This window comes from Eucyclogobius newberryi, unplaced genomic scaffold, assembly GCF_026437365.1.
Source record: "Eucyclogobius newberryi isolate DKJ021-1_F unplaced genomic scaffold, fEucNew1.0.hap1 SCAF_1, whole genome shotgun sequence".
Taxonomy (NCBI): Eukaryota; Metazoa; Chordata; class Actinopteri; order Gobiiformes; family Gobiidae; genus Eucyclogobius; species Eucyclogobius newberryi.
The window spans coordinates 8,384,646-8,404,330 of NW_027315723.1; the positions used below are offsets into that span (position 1 = coordinate 8,384,646).

Here is a 19,685-nt window from a genome sequence, read left to right on the forward strand (position 1 = left end):
CTCCTGTCCCCCACCTCCTGCACCGAGTCCAGAGCACAGCCCAGGACGGAGCTGGACTTCTTGATGACTCTGTCCAGCCTCTTCCTCTCCCTCTCTGTGATGCTGCTGCTCCAGCAGGCCACACCGTACAGGAGGGCCGATGCCACCACAGAGTCGTAGAAGGTCTTCAGGAGTGGCCCTGTCACTCCAAAAGACCTGAGTCTCCTCAGGAGGTAGAGCCGACTCTGGCTCTTCCTGTACAGTGCGTCTGTTTTATGAGTCCAGTCCAGTTTGTGGTTCAGATGAACACCCAGGTACTTGTATGAGTCCACTCTCTCAATGTCCCGTCCCTGGATGTTCACTGGTGAGGGGGCAGTGGGGTGGCGTCTGCGGAAATCCACCACCATCTCCTTGGTCTTCCCCGCGTTGATGAGGAGGTGGTTCCGCTGACACCAGTCCACAAAGTCCTGCACCAGTCCTCTGTACTCCGCGTCATCGTCGTCCGTGATGAGTCCGATGATGGCAGAGTCGTCAGAGAACTTCTGCAGGACACAGCTGTCCGTGTCATGTCTGAAGTCTGCAGTGTAAAGGGTGAAGAGAAAGGGCGTGAGGACAGTGCCCTGGGGCGCCCCCACACTGCAGGTCCGAGTGTCAGACACACAGTTCCGGGCTCTCACAAACTGGGGTCGGTCTGTGAGGTAGTCCAGGATCCACCCTGCCAGGTCATACTCCACACCAGCCGTCTCCAGCTTGTCCCTCAGGAGCAGCGGCTGGATGGTGTTGAAGGCGCTGGAAAGATCGAAGAACAGAATCCTCACAGAGCTGCCAGGCTTTTCCAAGTGAGAGAGAGAGCGGTGCAGCAGGGAGATGACGGCGTCCTCCACTCCGACGCCAGACCGATATGCAAACTGCAGCGGGTCCATGGCTGAGCTCACGGTGGAGCGGAGGTGGTCCAGGACCAGCCGCTCCAGTGTCTTCATCAGGTGGGACGTGAGAGCCACTGGCCTGAAGCTGTTGAGGTCTTTGGGGCGCGGTGTCTTAGGCACAGGTACCAGACAGGAGGTCTTCCAGACCTGTGGTACCACCCTCAGCTTCAGGCTCATGTTGAAGACATGCTCCATAACTCCACACAGTTCATCTGCGCAGGACTTAAGGAGCCTGGGGCTGATGCCATCAGGTCCTGCTGCCTTCCTCACTTTAACCCTCTTCAGCTCACTCCTCACCTGTGCTGCTGTGACAGTCAGTGGTTGGCAGGGGGACCGTGTGCTGGGGGGATGGGTGAGTCCAGGCGAAGTGGGGAGCTGATGGTCCGGGGCAGATAAGCGAAGAGGAACAGATGCGGGGCATTGTCCAGCTGTGGAAGAGGGAGCATGCAGCTGTGCAGGGGGAGGGGCGGGTGACCGATCAAACCTCAAGATGTGAGCATTTAAATCACTCACCCACTGTAGATCCCCCTCTGTCTGGGCAGGGGGGATTTTGAAGCCCGAGATGGTTTTCAGGCTCCTCCACACTCCCTGAATGTTCTTTTGCTGCAGCTGCTCCTCCATCCTCCTCTTGTAGCCGGCCTCAGCCTGCCTGATCTTCCTCCTCAGCTCCTTCTGCACAGTCCTCAGCTCCTCCTTGTTCCCTGACCTGAAGGCTCTCTTCTTCTCCTTCAGCAGAGCCTTCAGTTCACGGTTAATCCATGGCTTGTTGTTTGGAAAACACCGCACCGTCCGGGAGGGAACAATGTTCTCAAAACAGAAGTTGATGTAGTCCGTGATGCACTCTGTGATGGTGTTGATGTCCTCCCCATGTGGGTCATAAAGCTCAGTCCAGACAGTGGTGCTGAAGCAGTCCCTCAGAGCCTCCTCGCTCTCAGCAGACCACATCCTCACCTCACGGGACACCACAGGCTGCCTGCGCACGATGGGTTCATACACAGGCCTCAGATGTACAAGGTTGTGGTCCGAGCTGCCCAGGGGAGGGAGGGGGGAAGAAGAATAAGCCTCCTTGGTGTTGGCAAAAAACAAGTCCAATGTTCTATTCTCTCTGGTGGGGCAGGTAACATACTGGGTGTATGTTGGTAGAACAGAAGAGGGAGAAGCGTGGTTAAAGTCACCAGAGATGAGGAAGAGAGCCTGTGGATGCTGTGTTTGCAGCCTACAAGTGCAGGAGAGCAGTGCTTCACAAGCATCTTCAGCATTGGCAGACGGGGCCACATAGACTGCGATCAAAATCACATGTGAGAACTCCCGGGGCAGATAATATGGCCTCATGCCAATAGCCAATAGTTCAATATCCCCGTTACATAGCTGCTCCTTCACTGTGCAGTGTTCAGGTTTGGACCAGCTCGTGTTCACATACACCGCCAGACCTCCACCTCTTTTCTTCCCGGATTCTCTCGTTCTGTCCGCCCGCAGCAGATGAAAATTGTCCAAACCTACAATAGAGTCTGGCATTTCTGCTGTTAACCAGGTCTCTGTGAAAATCAAGACGCTGCTGTCCCTATAAATCCTCTGGGACCGCATGAGGCTCGCTATTTCCGTCATTTTATTTTGAAGGGACCTCACGTTACCCATGACTACGGCGGGAACCGACTTCCTGTTTGTCCCTCTCTTCTCTCGGAGTTTACGTCCAGCCCGTCTGCTTCGTTGCGTTTTCCTTAGGATGTCCGCCGGGATAACGTGACGATCTCCGGGTAAGACGACAGTTCTCCGCAGTTTCATTAATTCTTCCTTTGTGTAAACGCGGTACGGCGCCGGCCGGGGGGCGGGGCCGGAGCCGGGGGACTCAGAGCCAAGACACATCGCAACGACACGACGAGCCGAATAAAGTCAAAACAAGTTAATTTAAAGCGATTCCAGTGCGTGTCCCGATCGTTCGTGAAGTTACTCTTTCATATAAACGTGTATATAAACGTGTATATAAACGTGTACCGACGACATGCCGTACTTTAGCGCGGCCGGAGGGCGCGGGGAGGGGCTGGTGGGCTCGCTCGGCGCTAGCTCACGTCACAACAACACAACGAACGCAACGAAAAACGCTCAAATCCAGCCGAAAAAAGTCAAAAACAGTTGAATTAAAAAACTATTCCAGCGCGTGTCCCTATCGTACAGTAAAATAGAAAAAATGTACTAACTATATTTACAAAATATAGGAGATAAAGCACAATAAGTGTGAGAAAGAAGAGAGAGCGTTTACACCGGGCTGCCAGCTGTACCAGCGCCTTATGATAAATATAGCTTTGTTCCCACTGTGTCACTTTATTAAACAAAATCTAGATTTCACCTCTTTCCTCTCATGCAATATTTAGTTGATTTACTAAATAATACTTCAACAACTTGTGTACTTTCTTTATTTGACCGGACTGGTGGAGCCCTGAGCACTTTTATACTATGATTATATGGACTAATGTGGGATTTTGTCTGACTGAGTAACGTCTGTGTGGGATGCCAGGTCTGATTTCACTACGGGTACAAATGACGTAACCTTGAATATTTCCATCACCCATGTTGACAAGTCAGTCTCCTCTTTTAAGATGCTTTCACAAAACTGACCTTTTGGATTTTCTCTTTCCAGTAATATGGGTCAAATTGAGCTAATCTCTGGTTCAATTCAAAATACTGTAGTACAAACAAAATCCATTTACAGCCACCAAATGTCAATCCCTGAACATGCTCGACAATTCTGCTCAGAACTGTTAACACTTTTGCATTGTTTGGAATATGTTACCTACAACATAAAACGTAGCATGCTGTCTTTTGGAGACCCTTGCACTCTTTCATCACCTGAAGACCACGCTCACCACGGCTACAACAGATTAACCTATACATGTAAAATATTTGCTATTCCAAGCTCCCAACCGACACCCAGTCACCCTTCTTCCCTGTACAGATGTACTCACCATCCCCTGACCACCCTGACGGACACCAGAGCAGACAGGACCATTGCGGTGGCATCTTCTACATCTCTGTGGACCTCATACATCTGGCCTTCAAATGGAGCCTTCTCAAACAGCAGCATCTGCACACACACACATGAGGAACATCAACAACACACAAGAGGAACATCAACAGCACACAGGGGCCCATAGCTCATACAAGAGTGGCACAAAAGCAAGCGGAGTGGGGGGCCTGATTATGGGGGCATGGACAGTGTTGTGGCAATAACTATAGGGGATCCAAAATAAATGAATAATGCATGCTTTATGAGAGTGCCTCTTGGTCTCATTTATGCGGGGCTGGTTACCATGTGACCTACCCAAGTCACCCAGATAGTGCCTGGGACGCGAGGCCACTGTGAATACCAGGCGCTTCAGTGGATCTAGTGCATTCTGTCTGACTTTGTGTCCTTGGGCTGGATACTTCGGCCACATTACCGCCAGTGTCTGCGTAGTGTGTTTGTGAGAGTGAATGTGGGACCGATAGAATTTAGCCCAGGGCTACAATCCGGCGTGTTTACTCCCTGTGTATCATCTGTGCTCATTAACATGCACCGTCCCAATCAAATAAACATGACAAATCATAATGTATGAGCAGTAGTGGCAATAGAGGAGGTATAATTAGCACTATTAATAAGATTTTCATATTCAGCAACTTAATGAATGTACTTTATATTGCTGGAGTTATCAGTATAGCAGGTAGTAGAAGAACAAGCAGTATCAGAAGAAACAACCATGATATTAGTAGATGTAGAAGTAGTGAATCTGTGGAAGTTGCAGCAGTACTAGCAGTAGCAGTACTAGCAGTAGCAGTACTAGCAGTAGCAGTACTAGCAGTAGCGGTAGATGTTTTTTTTTTTTTTTTAGTAATATAGGACTTTAATTGTACTTTTCTTTTCGGTAAAATGCTTTAAACGGTTTCATTTATAACAGCAGAAAACTAGCTGCCATGTTAATTTCTCTCCCGCGAGGAGCTTTGGTGGCAGTGTAAGCAGTCTCACAGACGCATTAGTGCTCATAAAGGAGGCAGTGTGGTGGCACTGCTAGAGCCTGTGGCACAAATGGTGCAGTGCTCTGAGGCGCACCAGGAGCTTTTTATCTAATAACTTGTATTTGCTCAGCACTTGTATTTTTCCTTTTGTAATTAAACTGGGATACACAGAAGGCCAACTCTATCCTGACAACTGTGAATGGAATTGTCAGTAGAATGAATGAAAATGGAAAAAGCTAAGTAAAGAAAATTGGTAACAAATTAGGCTAAAACTAGTTATTTTGATATTCGATTATTTGATTAACTTGAGTCAGTCCTTGCTCTTGATTCACAGTCAAGAGGCTACTATAATGTGCATCATTTCAGATTTGGCATCAACCGATAAGCAGTACTAGTAGAGGTATTAGCAGTAGAAGCAGAAGTATTATCAGGAGTAGAAGCAGTAACAGTAGAGAGAGTAGAAGAGTATTAGTAGTTGTAGTATAGAAGTAACATAATGAGTTGTGAGTTGTTGCTGTTGCTTTAAGAGACAATCCGAACTAACTAACACAGTCTGTATTTCTGTCTGTAATCACTCCCATCTCTTTCCCAATCCTGTTTAATGCTTTGTTTACCCCCAGAACAGTATATGACTAGCAGATGTCCCATGCAAATGTACGCTCTGCCAAATTCTTCTCACCATCTTGTTTCTGTTTAAATTGGGCAAACGCTGTGCCTACGTTACCTTTCCCGGCCTCTTGTGAAATCCCTTGGCCGGTCTGGTCTGCAAAAAGAAAGACAAAGAAGAGAAAACTTTTATCATCCAGAAGATTTAAAAAAATAATAATAGGTCAAAGGTCCAAAGACATTCATGTGTTAGGCAAAATTGGTGACTCTAAATTGGCCCAAGTGAATGAATGTGAGAGTAAATGGTTGTCTGTAATGTCCATGTCTCTGTGTTGTCCCTGCGATGAGTTGGCCACTGTCCAGGGTATACCCCGCCTAAGGCCCGAAGTCACTGGGATAGGCTCCAGTCACCTGCGACCCCGAAAGGGAACAAGCAGTAGAAAATGGATGGATGGATGGATGAGATATAGGTCTAGTTGATTCAATACATTCTTGGTCGACTACCTTGCCAAGTGATTTGTCTACGCAAAGGAGACAGTGGCATAAAACTGGAAAAAGCGCTCAAAACTGTTTTTTTTTATTTTGCCCAAGGACACAACAGTAAGGGAAATGACAAGAGCTGGATTCAGACTTCAAAATGTCCAGTAATGAGTTGCCCGCGATGACCAGACACACAGCAAGATTAATCAGCAATAAATATTAAAGAGTATTATAAAGGTAAAGGTTTTTGGGTTCACAATAGTCAGTACAGTAAGTCTCCTGCTGACCAACGAGTCGCCCACAACATTGACCTTTTTCGACACACAAAAACAGGAATATAAGAATGTCACTACAGCAGACCACGGAGTTCGCAGCTTTGGAGACACTGGAATATTTAGTTCTCAAAGAGGAACTTATATTACCAAGATAATGAGGTTTGCTAACTGGAAATGTTCAAATTGCAATACAAGTAGCAGTACTAGTAGTCTTTTGGTGTGGCGTTTTAAACAAATAGATAATCTGTCATGGTAGACGTTAGGTTGGTGGTTTGCAGAGTAGTAGCAGTAGTAGTAGTAGTAATAGTAGTGGTGATGATAGTAATAGTAGTAGTAATAGTAGTGGTGATGATAGTAATAGTAGTAGTAATAGTAGTGGTGATGATGATAGTAATAGTAGTAGTAATAGTAGTGGTGATGATGATAGTAATAGTAGTAGTAGTAGTAGGGGTGAAGATGATAGTAGTAGTAGGGGTGAAGATGATAGTAGTAGTAGTGGTGAAGATGATAGTAGTAGTAGTGGTGAAGATGATAGTAGTGGTAGTAGTGATGATGATAGTAGTAGTAGTAGTGATGATGATAGTAGTAGTGGTGAAGATGATAGTAGTGGTAGTAGTGATGATGATAGTAGTGGTAGTAGTGATGATGATAGTAGTAGTAGTGATGATGATAGTAGTGGTAGTAGTGATGATGATAGTAGTAGTAGTGATGATGATAGTAGTAGTAGTGATGATGATAGTAGTAGTAGTAATGATGATAGTAGTAGTAGTAATGATGATAGTAGTAGTAGTAATGATGATAGTAGTAGTAGTAATGATGATAGTAGTAGTAGTAATGACGATAGTAGTAGTAGTAGTAGTAGTAATGATGATAGTAGTAGTAGTAGTAGTAATGATGATAGTAGTAGTAGTAATGATGATAGTAGTAGTAGTAGTAATGATGATAGTAGTAGTAGTAGTAGTAGTAGTAGTGATGATAGTAGTAGTAGTAGTAGTAGTAGTAGTAGTAGTAATGATGATAGTAGTAGTAGTAGTAGTAATGATGATAGTAGTAGTAGTAGTAGTAGTAATGATGATAGTAGTAGTAGTAGTAATGATGATAGTAGTAGTAGTAGTAGTAGTAGTAATGATGATAGTAGTAGTAGTAGTAGTAGTAATGATGATAGTAGTAGTAGTAGTAATGATGATAGTAGTAGTAGTAGTAATGATGATAGTAGTAGTAGTAGTAATGATGATAGTAGTAGTAGTAGTAATGATGATAGTAGTAGTAGTAGTAATGATGATAGTAGTAGTAGTAGTAATGATGATAGTAGTAGTAGTAGTAGTAGTAGTAGTAATGATGATAGTAGTAGTAGTAGTAATGATGATAGTAGTAGTAGTAGTAATGATGATAGTAGTAGTAGTAGTAATGATGATAGTAGTAGTAGTAGTAATGATGATAGTAGTAGTAGTAGTAGTAGTAGTAATGATGATAGTAGTAGTAGTAGTAGTAGTAATGATGATAGTAGTAGCAGTAATAATGATGATAGTAGTAGTAGTAGTAGTAGTAATAATGATGATAGTAGTAGTAGTAGTAATAATGATGATAGTAGTAGTAGTAGTAATAATGATGATAGTAATAGTAATAGTAATAGTAGTAGTAGTAGTAGTTAGTAGTTAGTAGTTAGTAGTAGTAGTAGTAGTAGTAGTAGTAGTAGTAGTAGTAGTAGTAGTAGTAGTAGTAGTAGTAGTAGTAGTAGTAGTAGTAGTAGTAGTAGTAGTAAATGTGTAATACAGCAAGTGCAGCGCTTACTTTGTTGCTGGGCCTCCTCTTGGGCGGAGCCGGAGGGGGCGGAGCTTTATCCTTCAGCGAAATTCCAGAGAAGTGATTGGTCAATGAATCAGGAAGCTTCAGACCTGTCGTCACACTCGGCTCCTCAGTAGCACCAGCGAGAGAGGGCATTTTCACAGCCGCCTGAACGACACGAAAGCAAGAGATTAGATTCATTCTGACGTGTCTAGTCAGCAGTTTTGAGCTATATATACTGTATTTGAAGAACAAAGTATAAACCGGGCTGCTAACCTACTTCACAATGACTTCAATCATTCGGGTAAATAAGTAAAACGTTCAATTTGAAATAACAACATACGGTTATTGATTAAAAAAACACACATTTTACCATTGTTTTAGAGTAAATATTGTTGCTACAAGTCTCAAAATCATCGAAATGTGAAATGTAAAATCACAGTTAAAGGTAATTGTTAAGGTGAATCATTGAAAAACAGAAAATAAAATAAAAAAGAGTCGAGCAAACTACTCCTTCGAATACTACTACTCGCTGATACACTGCAGATTACATGGACACATAAACTGTACTTTTTCTCTATAGAATAAACGGCACCTTGTTGTGGACAGGCCGTTCCCCCGGAGTGCTCTGTGCCAATTCTGTCCGTGTGGGCTCAGTCACATCAGCCTGGCACAAAACCATGGCAACAATGTTACTCGACTTGAAGTAGAAGCACCATTTGTTGTGTACTGTTGTAATATTGCTGTCGCTACCCATTCTGCTCATAAATCATCTGCACTGCACATCAAATCTTTTACTTTTTCTATTTTATTCAAGGTAAAATATTGAGAAATTGTGCTTAAATTCTGTTGTTGTTGTTGTTTTGTACTTGAGTGAGCAGGTGAAGTACACAATGCGAGTATGCAAGTTCTTTCTAAAGCCCTTACTTCACAGGAAACCATTAAGTACTAGGCTTTTCTTTGCTCCTCAACAGCCTTTTATCTAGGCCTAAATATGTTGTAGCATTCACCCAGACAGTGTTTTGCTGCTTACACTTTGATTTTTTAGATTTTTTTCACTGTATCTGGGGCCGTCGTTAAATCTAGTTGTAAAAGTCCAATAATGGCAGTATTAATGAATTGATTACTTGATTATTGAATTTATTATTGAAGTAATCATCATTTTCCGAATGTCTACATTAAAATAAGATATCACGTGGCTGGAATATTGACCTAAGTTTGCAGAAAGCGCACAGATATGGGAACAAATCAATCTAAAAGTGATGTGTCCATCCCGGAGACACCTGTCATGCTGCAGTGTCAAATAAATATGGGAAGGAGTGTCTGGAATGTCTGCCAATGTGGTCCGATACATTTGGATTTGGCTAGGTGTTTTTTATCTTTATTTTTATTTAGTTAATTTGATTGTATTTCTGTTTCTGTTCATACGGCTGTTTCTCTGTGATTCCAGGGTCTGTTTAGGATCATTTTAAAGCCAGTGCCATGGTGTCTGTACAAAGGTGCTCTCTTCCTCATGTGCACAGGCCCCGCCCCTTCTGTCTCATGCCAGTGCAGACAAAAAAAAAAGGTTGTTGTGTGGTTTGCTCGCAGACAAGGGCGGGGCTCCTAATTCATGTCATCCGTGTTAAAGTGCAACAAAATATTGAATTGAGAATAAACAATTGATGCATTAAAGCGACACGCCCCAGAACATAATCACAAAGTACATTTATGCTTACATTCAGTTACTAAAGGCTAGTACAATTATGCTTATGAATATTTGATGATAGTGACTTTGGACGCTTGAAATACCTATTATTAGTTTAACTGACTGACAAAATCAATACACATTATTATAGTATTTCATATTTTCATTGACAGAATTATACACAATACTGTAGCGTTCCAATGTTGCCGCTATGGTAAGTTTTGTGGGGGTGGTCTGGGTTGTAGAATCGGGAAGTTAGGGTTGTTGATAAAAAAAAAGCCCTGTTATTGTCTGTTCTGGAGCTTGTCGTTCGTTCAAACATTAAAGCCTATACGAGCAAAGCTGTTTCTGCCACTTCTTCACCCACCGCTCGTTACAATACAAAACAACAGGGTATTCTTATTTTAAAAGTAGATAGAAATAGCACTAAATGTCTGTAAGAGTGACATGTCCTCAGTCTTAAAAGCGCACGTTCAGACTTACCTCTGTGTGGAGCTCGCCTGGTGGGCTCTGTCCCTCCGTCAATGTGGGCATGTTAGGCTACAACACACAAACACACGATGTATTGCATTTGCTTTCAGTGATGCCTCAGTCAGCTCCTGACATGTTAGTAGAAACTAAATACAACTACACAAACTGTACTTTCCACAGGTTTCCGGGTTACATGTTGCAACACAACTTTCTACTGAGCAGCAGTGTTCACTGAGATGACATCATTGTTAATCTGCAGATGTTGTGGTGTGGTAATGTAAAGTCACTGGGATCCTTGTCACTAATAGAAATGATCTAGTTTGATATATGTGTATTTTCCTTTTAGAAATTTCTTTCATGCATAACAAGCTGCTGTTACTACTGTGATTCTTATACAACTTTCATGCAATTAATAAATAAATAGAGATAAACTGTTTGAACTCAAACTGATCACAAAAAGGGGCAGTGCCAACCCGTACATTGCAGATTCCAGTATGACAAGCAAACTAAACTTCACTTTCAACCAATCAGAGACGCGAAGCACCACACAGACTCCGCCTCTTTCAGGGTTTCCACACAGGAAATGTTTGCCGCCCAAAACGCTGCCAAGCCCAAGTTAATGACGCGCTTCATGTCTATGTGTGTGTGTGTGTGTGTGTGTGTGTGTGTGTGTGTGTGCATGTGTGTGTGTATGTCCGTGCGTGTGCATGTGTGTGTGTGTGTGTGTGTGTCCGTGCGTGTGCGTGCATGTGTGTGTGTGTGTCCGTGCGTGTGTGCGTGTGCGTGTGAGTGTGTGTGTGTGCGTGTGTGAGTGCGTGCATGTGTGTGTGTGTCCGTGCGTGTGCGTGCGTGTGTGTGCGTGTGCGTGCGTGTGTGTGTGTGTGAGTGCGTGCATGTGTGTGTGTGTGTGTGTGTGTGTGTGTCCGTGCATGTGTGTGTGTCCGTGCGTGTGCATGTGTGTGTGGTCTGTGGCATTCTTTACATTCCTGAACATGTCCGAGTTCTAGTTTCACTTTTGTTGCAAAAGCTTGTCACAGTTTCACACGTGCACTGCAAAGTTTGTGACAGCGTTCGCATACACTGCAAAAAGACAACTTCAGATCAAACTACCAGAACTGAAATGAGCATTTTTTAGCTAGTTTTGATACATTTGCTCATTATACTTATGGGTGCATTATTTTGAGCTGGGTTTTGGTGAGAACTTTTGCCCATTCTAAAGAAATGACATTAGTTTTGAATGAGATTTTCACCACTTTGCGACCCCCATTTGAATGACACGTAAATACTAACCTCCGTGCTGGGTCGCCGCTCTTTTGCCCGTTCCCTCTGCTCCTTTGCCTCTCCGGAGAGGTACTTCCCCAAAAAGTCAGGCAGCTTGATTTCGTTAAACGTTGGAAGCGAAGGGCCTGAATCACTGCCCACGAGTTCCTTTGCACACTGGATTTCCTCTTTCTTGTTACTCGCCTCCGGGTGAGTATTTACAGCACAAGGGGGAGGCGGTCCCGGTTGCTGGGGACTGTTTTGTTGGGGGCTGCCGCTCGGAGACACATTCCCAGAATCAGTGCCTTCTGCCTGAGCTTGACTTTGACTGAGTTTGCTCCTAAAACTGGATGTGGTCAGACTGCTAAGCACGCAGCTTCCCTCCAAACGGGATTTCACTTTGATTTCAGTCTTTGCTTCATCCTTTGCTTCATCCGTTACTTCATCCTTTGCTCCATCCTTTGCCTCTTCTTCCTCATCTTTAAGATTAGTTTTGTCTCGAAAACGGGATTCCAAACCACTCAACAACATGCTCCGATCCGCTAAGCTAGCTCTCGCCGGTTTTACGCTAGCTTTTCCGTCTTGATTCTGAAGCTTTGCTAACAAACTTGGCATCTCAAATTTGAATGCATTTTTCTTCCTCAATCCAAAAGTAAACTCCTCTGGGTCAAACGTCTTTTCCACTCTGGCTTCTTTGATCGCTGGCATGGCAAAGGGCGGTTGTGGGGCTCTGAGGAGGTGATGTTTTCTTGGCGGTAACGAAAACGGTGCGCACAACTTTTTGATTTTCTCCACAAAATCTTCGTCGTCGAGCTCCGCAGGCGCATCCAAGAGATTGCTCTCGCTCCCTGAATATGTCAGCTTAGCTTCGTTTGACACTCGTAGCTTCTGTTTGGGGAAATCCACATCCAGCCAGCTCGACGGGGCGTCTTGCGGTTGCATGGCGCTCCAGTCGTCTTTACTTCTCCCTTTGGTAAAGTTGTGCCTTTTGAGAGACGAGTTCAAGAACTTAGTCTCCGGAGACGTTTTTAAAGTGAACGCCGCTTCGTCTTTAAGTGCTGGGGTTTTCGACAGCGCCGCGCCGTCGCCGTTAGCTGCAGTTTCATTAATATTCTCCCTCCCGGTGTTGCTAATTGAAATTTCGTTTCCAGTCTGTTTGACGACATCTTTGGGAACTTGCGGGCTCTTTTTCTCATCAAGATTACTACTACTAATAGTACTACTACTACTACTGCTGCTGCTGCTAACCTTGTCTGCATTATTCATTTCTTCAGACATGTCCTTTTTAGCCACCTTTAGCACCCCTCCAACAGCTCCAGTAATAGGCTTTGCTTTTTGGGGTGAGTCATCGCGTCCATTTGGACTTTTATTTTCCGCGGTTACACTTTTAGCCCGTGGTTTAGTCTCGCTTGCTGATTTTGGCAACGTTTCTTTTCCAGAGATTTTTGTAGAGCTTGTCAGCGCAGTGGGTCCAATTGTAAGTCTGCCTACTTCTCTTTCTCCCTCATTATACTCCACAGAAACGGCATTGTTTTTCAACCCCACCGGCTTCTCGTCTGTTAAAGCGTTACTGGCTGCAATCTTGGACGATTTTCCCTGTTTTTTTGCATCCTGGTCCTTCATTTGACTGTCGGTTGAGACATTTTTCTCCTCCTGCCCGGTAACATTGGCCTCTTGCCCTAACCTTTTTGTCCTTGTATCGAAGTCTTGTGTTGCTGTGTTGTCTGAACATTTCTCCAACACTCCTGGCTTTATTACATTTGCAGCTGCTACTTCTGAATCTGGCTTGCTCTGTGATTTAGACGCCGACATCAATTCCGTATCTTTTCCAGCCTTTGACTTCTCTGGTGCAGGTAGATCTAAAGATGTTAAGCTCTCTTTTACATCCTTGAGACGATCCTCTGTTCCTGTTGTGAATAGGGCAGGGTTTGGGCCCGTTATTTCCTGGTCCTTTTGGGGTAAGATAACAGGATCTCGGTGAATGGCCTTCTTTGTTTCACTACAACTGGCAATTGTATCAGTTTCAACTTCGCTGAGTGACAAGTGGGCAATTTTCTCCTCTCTGTCGCCCTGTCTGGCCTTTTCAGAATGTAAACTAGAGTCAGTAACCTTCAGCCCGGATTCTTTTGTTGCTGGTTCACCTGACTTTTCTGGTAATGCGACGTCTTTTTTGTCAACGGCCTTTCGCAGTTCAGTTGTAAAAGCAACATTTCGTGCAGCGTCGGACAATTGTAGTTTATCGACTGTTTTGCTTTCAGCCGTTTGATCAGATGATATTGCTTTCTTTGTAACTTGTATTTGATTACTTTCCTCTTCCTTCTCACTTTTAGGAGTAATCTCTTGTTCACCTAACGTCAAATCTACTTTGTTTTCAATATTAGTGACACTTTTTTGCCCTGTATCTGAAGGTCCCGTGTCCTTTTTGACACTGTGTTTTTTGTGAACATTTTTCGCAGGAATCTTTGGTTCAACGTTGGTCAAATCTTCTTTCTTTTCAGCATTAGGGAGATGTTTTTGTGCTGCATCTGAGGGTTCTGTGTCAGTCATATTTGTTATGCCCTCGATTTTGTCACCAGACTTTTCCTGTGCACTTGAAGCTTCAACGTTGGATTTCATTTTGTTTAAATCTGCTTTAATTTCAATATTAGAGCAGCTTTTTTTGTCTTTAATTGTGTCACTAAGCTTTTCCTTGCCACTTTTAGCTGCAGCCTCTTGTTTCACTTTGGATACATCTGCTTTATTTTCTATTTCAGGGACACGTTTTTGCTCTTCATTTGAGGATCCCATGTCCGAAGTCTTTGTTGTGACCTGGGTTTTGTCACTAATCTTTTGCTCTTCACTCCTAGCATCATTTTCAACTTTAACACTGGTTGAATCAACATTTCGTTCTCTAGGAGCTTTTTGTGTCGTTCCATCTTTGGATTTCAAAGCTATTTCCGGTACCTTTTTGTCAATAACACTTGAAGCAGCTTGTTTAACGTTGGACTTTTTCTTTTCCCCTTTGTCAATAGCAATTTGCTGGCTTTTAACTGTTGGCTGCACTATTTTATCGACATTTTTAGTGCTCGATTTGTCCACCTTTGAGTCTTCTTTCAGCTGTGTGCTGGTGGATGAATCGCTCTTGTTGTCATGTAAATGCTGCTCCTCACTTGAACTTTCTACCAGTTTCTTGTCTCTACTTGAGCTCACCTTTTCAGAGGGTTTGCCTTGGTTTTTCTCAGTTGACAAGTCGCCCTCTTTTTTCAACTCTGGGGTCGCTAATATTTTGCTTTCTTTGTCGTTCCCGCTCAGCTCAGGACGTGAACTCGCCACCTGACTTTGAGAAGAGACTACTTTAGATTCTCTGTATGTTCTAAGTGGCTTTTCAGATGAACTTTTTTCATCAACTTTAGTGGCATTGTCCCGAACATCTACATTTGCTACGTCTTTATTTCCATATTTGCTCACTTGTTGTTTAGAAGTAATTGTCAGCGAATCCACTTTGGAACTTTCTAGAGACACGTTTTCCACTATTTTATTTGTAGACCTGATTTTTTCCACCTTCTCGTCAACTTTTTGCATTGCCCCATCTTGTTTCGTTGTCATTTTATCTTGCACATTTCCGCTAAGTTCATCTTGTGATTCTTGTGAAACGTTATCAGAAACCTGCATCGCACCTCGGTCAGTTTGTCCTCCATCTAAACTATTTATCTCTTGTTTTGTTGAAACTATTGTTTGCGTTTCACTTTTTGGACTTAGTAGCTCTTTATCTTTCCGTCGTTTAGTCCTGGGCCCTGTTCTGGAGGGCATTTGACTAGAATCAGTCGCATCCGTAGCTTCACGAGCTTCATCCTCCTCTTTATCCGTCACTTTGGTAGATTCTATTCTCAATTGACCCGCACTTGTTTTTGCATCGACGCCGTTCAGCTGCAGCAATACTTTTGACACGACCTTTGCATTTGCATCCGGCTCGTCTGGAATGTCCAGTAGCTCCAGCGACTTGGACGCAGACACCTTGCGATGAAATCTTGAGATGTTTTGTGTGTGACTGCTCGGTGCCGCCGGACTGCAGGCCTCGTTGAAGGTCTTGACCCGCTCTTTAATGGTCATAACTCTATTGCGAGGAGGAGATGAGGAACTAGACCTTTTTTTATCCAAACACTCGTCCGATTTGGATCTCTGCGCGGATAAAGCAAATTCCGCTTTTAGTCTCCCTGTTGGTTTCCGTGTAGGGGAGACGTCAGCGCTTCGTGGGCTGTCGAGCTGTTCAGGAGTTCCAAGTTTTTGGTTCTCAAAAATGTGAATTCTGTCTGCGATTCGGCCAGTGGCTGGCTTAGGCTTGTCTTCGGGTTTGTTGAACTCTTTTATTCTGAAAAATAAAAGGAACATTTGTCGATTTGAATAAAAGGCAGATCTGTTTTCAGTGTAATAACAGTTGTTTCCACTTGTGCATTCAAATGTTTTGAATAGCAACAAAGATGTACTTTGTAATATGACTCAGCTTTTGTCCAGCAGAGCGGCTACACCTGTTATATCGCACTCAACCATGACATAATCAGTCTACTGAAAGGTGAATTTGCTTTCAATAATAACAGTCTGTAAAAATATAATAAAATGTATAATAAACATGTAAAAAGGCATATCAGAGTAAATGCTCTTGTCCATTAAGTGCACTTTACATCTATGAATGAAATACATTTTAGATTTGAAGAAATAAATATGGAATTCACACTGTCCATACAGTGCTTACATTTATGATTATTATTTCAATACTTTTTCAAAAACATACCCAGATTTCAGAGACTTTTATTTACTTTCTGTTCATGGAAACATTGCTTTATTTTGTTATTTATTTATTTCATGTTTTATTGCACTCAACTGTATAAAAACCTGTGTTTTTACCACAAACCTGACTCCTGCTCGTTTCCAATGAAACTAATGGTATAAAATTAGCTTATCTTTGAGAAGAATGTTTTGGTTTTAATTTTCTATTCTACTTCCCACCCACAGAAAGTTACAGTTGAATAGTAGACATAAAATGTATTTCACATACTATTCAATTGCTTTTAATGTTATACACTTCATTTATAGAGACTCAAAACAGTGTTTTTGATTGAATTTTTTTTTAGCATTCGTATTTATTTTTAGCACTGGTAGGTCTATATTACATACACATATATTCACTCAAAATGTTTGATGAAGAAACAGCCATGAAGCTTACTTGAAATCAGCTGCAGTCTCTTCCTTGATCCCCTCCCTTCTCACCACCATCTTGAAGTCAGATGTATCCCTGGTTCTTGTGCTGTGCTCGGACCGCAGCGGCACATTTTTGGTGAACAGCTTCACCTCACTCCTGGACAGCTTCATGCTTCTCCGTTTGGACTCGGGCGTCTCAGTTTTCCTCTCCACTCTGTACAGACTCTCATTGCCCTCCATGTTTGCCTCCTGCACTGCTGCTCCACCACATGCCAATGTGCTGTTCAAATCCTGGCCGGCCTCCAAGTTGTCCGAACCAGAAGAGTGGCTTTTGACTTCAGGTGAGGGGGCGGGGGTAGTTTTGGAGGCGTGGTTATCCGATGTGGACTTGGGACTTTTGGCCCTTTGGGAGTGGGTCAAACTCTTATCAGTCAACTCATTGTCTGGCTGCGTCACGTTACTTCTTTCCTCTCCCTGCGAGTTCTTCCTATACCTCCTCCTTGCACTTTTGCGCCCCATCTCGTCTCCTACTTCCAAATGATCAACGCCTTGTGATTTTAAATTCACTCCTACAAGCGCGGTGGAGTAGCTGTTCCCCTTCTCTGTGTCCAAGCTAACAGACAACTTTGCTTTCGGTCGTACTTGTAAACATTTTGCATATTTGGTGCTAACAACTTCTTGGCCGGCGCTTCCAGAAACGCTCGTCTCCTCGAGGTAAACGTGCAGCTTTTTGCCTGTCTGCGCCTGTCTGCCTTGGGTGTGATTGCTGTCGGATTTCCCGTAAACTTCCCGGGAGAAATGTGACAAGTGCCTGACGTTTTGGTTGGCAGTTAGATTCCCGCTCTCAAATGAACTGCTGGCTTCCTCCCACTCGTCCTCCGCTGTCTCCTCCCCACTGGGCTGGCCCTCTGCAGTGTGGGTAGACTGCCTGGCGTCTTGAGGAACAGAATGGAAGACGTCGTCAGTCAGAGCGTCCGGCTGCTCAGCTCCTCCGGGGTGGTTGGGGCTGGTCGGAGAGGCATTTTCGGTGGAATTTCTTGCCCACAACCAGCTTCCGATCCGGCCCAAGACACCGGGGTTGTTGGGCTGCTCCTCTGGGCTGTCAGACTAGAAAAGAGAGAAAAGAGGGAAGTGAAGTGTATTCAATTGTTGCTTTAAATGTGTAATGTGGCCCTTCTGAGTTGTATTTTTTTAAGTGAATAAAGCTAATGATTAATGTTTTGATTGAATCAATTGAGCATCTCTTCAAAAAGGTCATGTCTAAAAGGAACTGAATGATGAAAAATACATCTTTGTTTTCATTTTAGATGTAGATGAATTAACTGAAAAGGAAAATGTTTAATCTGCTTACAAAAGATGACAAAGGAGCATGAGTTCATGTTTTCATAAAATGAGAGGAAAAAAAAGTGTTTTCCAACATGGGATTTGTGACCGGGGAAAAGCTTGAATGATTTCAGATTTAAAAGTTAAGTTAAATTGAATTTAGTATTTCATTCAAATATACTGCGATGTGTTCTTTGTGGTAAATGTATATCCAATAATGTATTTATGGGAGGATTGTGGACACAATTTTAATTAAAACAAGAAAATGCATCTGTATTCAAGTAGAGGGTCCTCTACTTGATTTTTATGGATGAGAAGCAGACCTGAGGTGTTCATCAATATTTAGTGGTTAATAGAAAAGTGGAAAAAATCATACTGAGCAGAACGCTCATATCATACCAGGTGCTAAATTGATTAAATAAGCTCACTTCACCAACCAATTCATTACACAAATTAGCGCTCTTTGTAGTTAAAGGCGGTATGGACGATTTTTCGGCGATTTGAGAACGCAGGCCCGTGCGGACTGATACAACACACACGTGCGTTTGTTTATTAGCGCAACAGAGCGCATCGCATCGCTGTCTCCCGTAGATTTCTGTCCACTTCTGTATCAGCTCGAACTGTCTTTCTCCGTCTTCATTTTGTCCCGTACACTGAGGGAACTATATTATGATAGATCCATGCGCTTAGGCACGCGGAAACGTGGGGACGAGCCTGACGCGGCTGCAGGTGAGCGATAGGTGCGTTTTATGATTGATACGTGGCAGGACAAATGATTTATCCACGCCACGAGGAAATGTGATAAAAAATGTGCTGAAAAAAATCGTCCATACCACCTTTAAATGACTGTATTTCTAACTAACATCATTAAAACATCATGAACAGAGCCTTAGCTACAAACAAAGACTTGTCTCTAAAATATACTTTCAAGCCCGTGTGTTGAAAGTTGGCGCTGCCGTGGCGGCTCTCCTCTGCACATGCTCAGTTAGGACAAAACCTGCAAACATCCAAGACTCATCACACGTTTATAACTTCAGCCGCGATCCAGCAGCAGTGTGGGCAAGTGAAGGGGAAACAGGCCTGTTTGGATATATTCTATAACAAATCATATATAGTTGTGACGCACGGTCATTTTAGATTTGATTGGCATCACTGATTGACTTGATTGCCCAGACCGCACGCCACTGCTTTAAGTGGGAACATGTAAAGGTGCACTATGTAACTTTAAAAGTGGATGGTCCGCCATATTTTTGTCTCCATGGAGATATTATTGCTTTGCCACAGTATGGAATTAAACATTTATTTCCATGGAGACCAAATTCAGTCCAAATTATAAGTCAGATCTTTGCAGAGGTTTTAGCATTTTCAAGGTGTTTTAAAGCAATAAAAACACCAACAATAAAATGTGTTAAATGCCATATTATGGAACCTGTCACAGCCTCTCAATAGAGCCAAACAGCCACCAGAAAGTTCACACAGTGCACCTTTAAGTAAATTTTACAGTTTGACTGTAAAATATAATATAAGCTATTTGTTTTTGCTCATCACATGATCCTTGTGTCAATCACCCGTAAATGATAATGTGATCATATCACATATCGTGGTTATGCAAATGCATTTAAACAAAGCAGAAACTTCAGGACAAACAATACAAAATATTACAAGGATTAAGGTAACAATCATTAAAAAAGCAACACTCGAAAGACCACTGTCAAAACAATCCAAATGAAA

The 19,685-nt window shown here is 43.1% G+C and overlaps 1 protein-coding gene across 2 annotated transcripts in view; it reads right to left on the reverse strand.

Annotated features, from left to right (window-relative positions):
* Positions 1–19,685, reverse strand: part of LOC140370936 (uncharacterized) — a 77,505-nt gene that overhangs the window by 52,435 nt on the left and 5,385 nt on the right. For both annotated transcript variants that reach the window (XM_072458320.1, XM_072458253.1), the window contains exons 2-8: positions 16,657–17,738; positions 11,487–15,804; positions 10,209–10,265; positions 8,634–8,705; positions 8,045–8,206; positions 5,617–5,655; positions 3,866–3,984 (exon numbers count right to left, since the gene is read on the reverse strand). In XM_072458320.1, the coding sequence (XP_072314421.1) occupies positions 3,866–3,984; positions 5,617–5,655; positions 8,045–8,206; positions 8,634–8,705; positions 10,209–10,265; positions 11,487–15,804; positions 16,657–17,738 (5,849 nt within the window). The remainder of the gene's footprint in view (positions 1–3,865; positions 3,985–5,616; positions 5,656–8,044; positions 8,207–8,633; positions 8,706–10,208; positions 10,266–11,486; positions 15,805–16,656; positions 17,739–19,685) is intronic.